This window comes from Bactrocera tryoni, chromosome 2 (assembly GCF_016617805.1).
Source record: "Bactrocera tryoni isolate S06 chromosome 2, CSIRO_BtryS06_freeze2, whole genome shotgun sequence".
Lineage (NCBI taxonomy): Eukaryota > Metazoa > Arthropoda > Insecta > Diptera > Tephritidae > Bactrocera > Bactrocera tryoni.
The window spans coordinates 20189102-20197430 of NC_052500.1; the positions used below are offsets into that span (position 1 = coordinate 20189102).

The 8329-nt window shown below is 30.9% G+C and overlaps 1 protein-coding gene across 2 annotated transcripts in view; it reads left to right on the forward strand.

Moving 5' to 3' along the window:
* LOC120769264 (receptor-type tyrosine-protein phosphatase N2) overlaps nucleotides 1-1422 on the forward strand; it is a 155860-nt gene extending 154438 nt beyond the window's left edge. For both annotated transcript variants that reach the window (XM_040096169.1, XM_040096168.1), the window contains exon 11: nucleotides 182-1422. In XM_040096169.1, the coding sequence (XP_039952103.1) occupies nucleotides 182-767 (586 nt within the window). In that variant the 3' untranslated portion in view covers nucleotides 768-1422. The remainder of the gene's footprint in view (nucleotides 1-181) is intronic.
* Nucleotides 1423-8329: the final 6907 nt, after the last annotated feature.

The window sequence follows — 8329 nt, forward strand, 5'->3', positions numbered from 1 at the left end:
TGAGATAAAAATAAAGTTGCGTTTGAGATAAAGACAAGAACAAATAAGGTGATCGAGTCGAACCAAAAACTGGACAAATAACTAGAAAAAGAGGAGAATAACGGCAAAAAATGAAAGTAAAAACTTATAAAAAAAAAAGGTTTTAACAACTTTCTCTTTTCTTTCAAAATTTGTCTTCCAGAAAAGTAAACAAGTCCTATCGCGGCCGCTCCTGCCCCATTGTGGTGCATGGCAGCGCCGGCGCCGGCCGTACTGGCGCCTACATACTGCTCGATCTGGTGTTGGGACGCATGAATAAGGGAGCACGTGAAATCGATATCGCCGCCACATTGGAACACTTGCGCGATCAACGTGCTGGCCTCGTTGCCACACGGCAACAATTCGAATTCGTGTTGATGGCCGTGGCCGAAGAGGTGCATGCGATACTGAAGGCGCTACCGGCAAATCAATCGAATGAAAAACGTGAATTGGAGGCAAAAGAAACAACAACCGGTATACTAAAGGAAGAGGAAGCGGGAAGTGAAGAGGCGGCGGTAGTGGCAACAACATCCAAAGCGACGAAGGAGACAGCGGTCAAGCCAACAACTGCGGCAGCAACAACAACTGGCGCAAAAGAGAAAGGAGAACAACAACAACAGCAGAAGAATGGCGGTGGCGAGAAAGAGCGCGAGAAGGCCGGCAAAGCGGAGACCAAGGAGCCGAAGGCTGCACCTGCAACGCCAGCAAAGACACAGGCCGCCACAACAGCAGCGGTAAAGAAAAAGTAAACGCGCTAAACGGCGGCGGCGGTGTGTGTTGAGTAGTGCGCGCGCATGCTGCGAGCGTGCGACGGAACGGTTGTTTATTTATGCAAATTTTCTTTTTACACTGTGAAAGGTGTTGGTTACTTAGAAGCAAGCGTTTATAATGATATGGTTTATATGTAGACTAACAGTTAGTGTTATATTTTTCGTAATTACAGTTAATTTACAGGCGCGTGGTATGCTGGCGTGTTCGAAACGGGCTAAATTTGGTTGGCTAGAAGCGGGATTTTTTTCATAAATTTTTAAGCTATCGAAATTTTTTTGTTTTCATTTCATATAAAATACAATTATAATGTTAAATTGTTTCCGTAAACTGTGCGTAAAACAAGTTGTATGCCAATTTAATTAAATTTAATTAATAACAAAAATATTACACACACCCAAACACTTGAGTTCAGTGTGTCGCGCCGGCGCTGCACTTTGCTGTCCGATTAACGCGTCGCTGCTTCAACAAAAATCATTACAATCCAGCCCATTGGAGCGGTACGTCTTATGAGAGTAAATGGCGCATGCGTGACCAACAAACTGAACGTCACACACACACATATACATATATATAAATACACGCTTAATTAAAGCCATAATAAAATGCGTTTAGATTTAGACCGCAAGCAACAAACCATAAACAATTATTTATTAAATATTAAGCAAATACAAAATATTGTTAAACATATGTAAAGTTATCATACAAATACAAGAAATTATAAATGTTTATTTGCAAAATGGAGAAAAAAAACAAAACAAAACCAAAATTTAATAATTAATTATATATATATCTGAGTATATGCTACTGTGCAACACATAACTGTATTATCGATGTGCATGGTCAACTATTTGAAATAACCGCGTATATATGTACAAGAAAATGCACTAACAACAACAAAAACAAGTTTTTCAACTAACATTCCTGCTATAAAAAACAACACAGCCAACTCCAAGACATTACCGTTAGCAAATAATTTTTACCCTTACTTGTACACCATAATTCTTTTAAATGTTAACTCTTACTAAAACAACAACATATGTACATGTCTAAGTGTTATTTGTAAATTTTTAGCAAAAAGGCAATTATATTTTTTTGTGATGTGCAAAAAATATTGAAAAATCTCTTTACACATGAACCTAGTGGTTATTTACAACTACAAAGCTGTATATGTTTCAATGTCTTCTCAATACGATAAATACATACATACATATAACAAATGTCATACATATATCAGTGTAATGTGTACCTTACTACATACAAAAACAAATATCAAAACTATTCAAATATTTATGTGCAAAAACAAATATTTACACAATGTATTAACCTTAAAAGCATATTTACAAATACTTAAAGTAACCTTATATATATGCATATAAATATAAATATATATTTACAAAAAAAAACACACACTCCAATATTATGTATGTATAATTGAAAATACCACATCAGATGCATTCCGCGCTAAAGTTGTTATCAGAAATATATATTTTTATGTTACTTAAATTATTTGTGTGTATAAATATGTACATATTTCAACTAAATATATAACTACTTAAAACCAAAAACTTTCGATGTAATGTAAGCTTTCAAGCACAAAAGCAAAATCATAGCTAACTGTAAAATCACAAATTAGCACAAGAGCTTATAATAAACAAAAGCACACAACATTTTAAATGTCAAGTCAGGTGGAAGCTTTCATCAATAATTGAAAAACAAGTGGAAGCTTTCAGCAATAATTGAAAAACAAGTAGAAGCTTTCAACAATAATTAAAAAAATAAGTGAAAGCTTTCATCAAAAATTGAAAAAGAAGTGAAAGCTTTCAAAAATAATTGAAAAACAAGTAGAAACTTTCAACTTCAATTAAAAAAACAAGTGAAAGCTTTCATCAATAATTGAAAAATAAGTGGAAGCTTTCAGCAATAATTGAAAAACAAGCTTTGAACAATAGTTCAATGCAAGAAAAAATGTAACAGGTTTAACGGCACAAGCACAAGCTTTCACTTATAAGTAAGTAAGTGTAAGCACTTGAATGTGTGAGTTTTAGCGAAAACTGTGTTAGTTTTCATATCTATTTTGCAAGCTTTCGCTAGAAAGACTAAGCTTTCATAGAAAAAAAGCAGTATTTCACTATTTCGCTAGAACCATATTAAGCTTTCACTGCAAAAATACAAAATTTCACTGTTAAAAGCATGTTAGCGTAGAAAAAATTAAGTGTGAATGCATAATATTAAACTTTCACAAACAACTTGGAGCTTTCACAAGCAAACATAAACAGTCGCCAACAAGGTTGGAGCTGTCACACAATATTGGAGCTTTCATACGTTAATTAAAACTTTCACACGCAAAGTTTCAAATTAATTTGGAAATTTTGTGGGCAAGTTAGAGCTTTCACATAGCTTTGAAGCTTTCACGTGCCATTTGAAGCTTTAACACGCAAGTTGAAGCTTTTATATGCAAGTTGAAACTTTCATTTAAAGATGAAAAGCTTACAGCCGTAAATTGAAGCTTTCAGTTAATGGTTAAAGGTTTCACACGCACATTGAAACTTTTAAACGCAAATTGAAGCTTTCATGGTTAAAAGCTTTCACACGAAATTTGAAGTTTTCACACGCAATTTACAGCTTTCACGCGCAAGTTGAAGCTTTCGTCTAAATTTCTAAAGCATTCACGCGCACATGGTAACTTTCGCTAACACTTTTAAAGCTTCATTGAAAAAATTTTGAGCTTACACGAATTAAATAGAGCTTTCACCAGACATAATGTGCTTGCATTTTTTATTCAAAAAATCATCTTAAAACTTTAAAATATTTACTGTATGAATGTTGATTTGTTATGTACACCTGCGTCGCGCTTAAAAGCTTAACTACTTATGTGTAAACGTTTTCTGTATTTCCATACATAATATATATGTACATACATATATATAGATATACTTTACACATATACATGGAATAGGTGCACATACAGGTATATAACACATAAGATCACTTATTTATTGGAAAACCAAGAGCAACCATTTTCGAAAGCTTCGTTGCACACACACAAACACCCTTCAAAATTTCATTATTTGCAAAATTTCTATATAATACAATTTTACTTAACTTTTCTACGAGGGCAGCTAAAAATTGTAGAATTTTGCAAATTCGTTATTTTGAAGTGCTTAAAAAGCATTGAAGCACAAGCTTTTATAATTGAAAAAAGCACAATGAAAAAATATAATAAAAATCAAATATAAAAACTGCACAAAACAAACAAGCAAACAAGAGCTTACAACAAACTTGTTGCATAGCAATGCACTTAAAATATCACAAAAATTTTGAAAGATTAGACGTCAAAAATATAAATTGAAACTTTTGAAAGCAGAAAATGTTAGCATCATTAAAGAGCTAATACATACCAATGCTGCTATGTCAAGAGCGAAAAAATAAAACATTATAATTGTAAGCGATTTTCATTGGCATAGATTGGCATGAGAATCATTGATTTCGTATGTATGTGAAAGCTTTCAGCAAGCTTTCATAATTCCGCAAAAGAAAAATGTTAAAGCGCACAATTGAAAGATACTAAAGGCATGGATAGATAGTGAAATGAAGTGTGAAGCCGAAAAAGGAAATGTCATGAAAGCACAAAAAGCTTTCGGACGGCTATTTTAAAGTACATGAATTTGGAAGCAATGTTAAGATTAAAAGGTCTTAAAACGCACACAATTTTTTAGAGGATACGAAAACAGCAGTCACACATAGGAGAAAAAAACACAAAAGAAACACTTTCATCAACGACGATTATAAGCAAGTTAATGCTTAAAGTTTTGATATTTTTTAAAAGTTTCTAAGCATATATGCATATCTAACACATACCCATAAATTTTTAGTGAAGAAAAGTATTTTCAATTACAGTTATTTTATGATTTAAAACGCAATTATTTAAAAAGGCTGAGTTTTCATTGGTTTTGTTTCATTTACTACATGTTTGTTCGCGCAACTTTTTTTTGTTGTCACTTGTAATAGAAAAATGAGTTACATAACACAGCTGCTACAACACTTTGGTAATATTTTGCATATAGTACAAATATGTTTGCGCTTAGTGTCTTCGCGGAATTGGGTTTGGAAGACCAACGTATAATTTAAGACATATAAACTGAGTTTGCGTCTTTGAACGTTAGAAAAGTTGTTTTATTGATTACGTTGGTCTATGCTTTAATGGTTCTGAAACGCATTAAACACATATAATACAATCATCTTATACTTCCATACAAATCTCTCAGTAACACACATAACAATGGTACAAAAGACAATACACCTCATACACCGCACAAACGCAGTTGCTGTCACAGGCTTAACAAACTTGCGAAATGTGCAGAGTTTTGCAAGTTTAGCGGCTTTGCTGACAGCAACAACAACAAAAACACAACGCAAATCATATACATAAAAATTTAAAAAAACTTCAATGTTAAAAATCACGAAAAAAATTATAAAAAAAAATTAATGAAAGAAATAATAAAGTAAGGACGGTGAGATGTTCTTTGAGCGCAAATAATTATGAAATAGTACAAAAATCAGCAAAAAAAGTTGTTTAAGATAAACTGATGGAGCGTGTAAACAACAGTGAGTCAAAATGGGAAAATTTTGAAATAAAAAATATTTGATTTTTTTTTTTAGTTCAACATGACTTTAAAGAGAACAATTCAGTTGGCTAGAAGTAGTTGAAATTAAATTCAGTTTTCGCGCAACAACAACTAAGACAACAAAAATAGTGAAATTTCAGTGAAAACCAGGAATTTCAGAACTTTTTTTTTAATTCTTTGCATACATATAATATTTACATACAAAAATAGCAATTTGCAAACTTCACTCAAATTTTTTAAACCACAAAATTGCAGTTTGCATTGAAAACATAAATAATGTGTGAAATCACTGAAGTGAAAATTTCATGAAAACACAAAAATTTTTAAATAACGTGAAATTTCACGTCAAATAACAACACATCATGGCATAACATTTATAAATATGCAGCATAGTTGAAGATTACGCATAAAAAAATAAAATTTTAATTATTAATAAAAAAAGTAGAAAAATTCTCACGTTTAAATGAAGTTTACATAAAATTATTCAAATGTTACGCTGACAATGGCGACATAAAGTAAAAAGTAGTTTGCATACTAGACAAAACCAAAAAACAAAATATATATATATAGCGTTCTCGAAAATTGTTACTAATCATTAGCACAAAAGTTAAAAAAAAAAGCATTAAATATAAATATATATATATATACAAATATATACAGGTAAAAAGTTCGTTAAATTTATGCGCAAAAACATGTTTGAAAACAGAATTTAAAAATCATGCATTACTATATATATATATATAACTGAAAACAAATACATATATATATATATACTATAGAGAACTTACGCTCTACTAAGCTTAAGCATTAACTGACTTAAACTTACTTTTCCTCAGTTGTAAAGCATTTTTTGAGTTCACACTCGTTTCGGTTTGAGTTTTTTCTTGGTGAAAAACTCAAACAACAAAAACATTACACTTGAAACAGCAATTAAAAGCAAAAATACACACGTTTTTTCTCGCAAACAAACTATTTATATTAAAAACAATATTACAATAACTGTGGCGATCTCGAAACACCATCACCAACTGAGATCCCAAAAAAATAATTAATAAAGTTTAAAGAAAAAAAAACAAAATAACAAAAATGTGGTAGAACTAAATTTAAGTTATTTCAAAGAAAAGAAAAAAAAAACACTTAAATTAAATAAAAATAATAAAAACATATATAGCAAGCATTAAAAGAAAAAAAGAATTTTCACAAAATTTCAATGTCGTTTCATGAAACGTTGAAAGTTCATAAATTGTAAAAAATAAATTCTCGAAATAAAAATTAAAAATTTATAGTCAACAAAGCATATTTAGTAGTGAAATCAGCAGAATTTTTCAACATGCATTAGCAAACATAAACATTAAAAATAAAAATATATATGTAAATATGCATAAAAATCGAAAATACATATATACATTATATATATATGTGTGTAATTCAAAAGTATACGTACATAAGTTTCATCAATTCGATTGATTGTTGTAATTATTAACAAATAATGCTGTAATACAGACATAATTCGCGATAACACAGCGAAGTTCGATTTTTGAGGGCCAAAACTGCAAGCAAGAAGAAGAAGCATATATTTAGTAGCATGAAAAAAGTTAAATAAAACTCAAAATTATTGAGTGTAATAGTAAAATAATTAATTCATTAATATTTACATTCATACACAAACATAAAATAACTTGCATTTCAAAAAATAATAAAAAATAGTAAAAAGTAATGCAAAAGCTTTTAAGTTCAAAAATATTTTCAAAATTCTTTTATGCTGCATACATTTTCATGATGGTGTAAATTAAAAAAAAAATATTTATATAACTTCAAATATCGCACATTATACAAACTGAAGGAATTATAAAATCAACGACTTACGCTGAAAAACTTTTTCCAAGCTTTTTCGGAACCTTTCGAATATTTTTTTTTCAAGCTTATGGAGAGAAAAGCTCATGAAAGTGCAAAGCTTTTTCGAAGCATTTTTGAATCTTCTTCCAAGCTTTTGACGGAGAAACTAATGAAAGCACCAAACTTTTTCCGAGCTTTTTCGAAACTTTTTTTCACGCTAATGGAGCGCAAACCAACTGCGCTTTAAATAAATAAAAGAGCAGTAAATGGAAAATTACAAAAAAAATGTATTCAGAAACAAAACTTAAAAAGCTTTTAAAAACTGCAAACCAAAACAAATTAAAGGGATATGAGCTGTTAAGTAAATAAAACCCATAAAAATAAACGGTCATTTTGAAAAGCTGCGAAATATTAACGAACTAAAACTTCAATATTGATGAAAAAAGCCAAAAAAACAGAGAAAGCTCATCAAAATATACGAAAGCTTCATGAAATCAAATGCAAAAATACAGCAATTTGCAACAGAGCTCGAGAGTTCAACGTATAATAAGGGAAGCGTATAAAAAAGGAAACAAAACAACAAAAAAAAAACGTTCGACCGAAATAAGGCTTTTGCACCTTATCGCTTTCATCTACAAACAAAAAGTTTTACGAAACTAGCGTTTCAAAATTAAAGAGAAAATCGTGAATTGAACTACAAGGACTCAATAAAATGGATTTTCAAAATAGAAAGCGCTTAAATTCCGAAAGCTCTGCAGCAACTTAAAACTTATGCAAGTGAGCTGCTATGAACAACAAAATAAATTCGAGTACAAGGACTCTATCAACTCGTTAGTTGGAAATTCTCAAAGCAGCAACCGCAAAAGTTCCTAAAATCCCAAAGCTCTGCAGCAACTTCAAAATTACGCAAATGAGCAGCTCTGAACAACAAAAAAGAACGGTCTAAAGCTGAAGCACAAGCATCATTCATACCGAAGTTTAACATGCTCTAAAAGCACAAATCATATTGGAGCGCATTATAGACTTTTCCTCAATTAAGGGAGCTTTATTGTTTGTAAAAAAGCTTTGTGGAACTTACG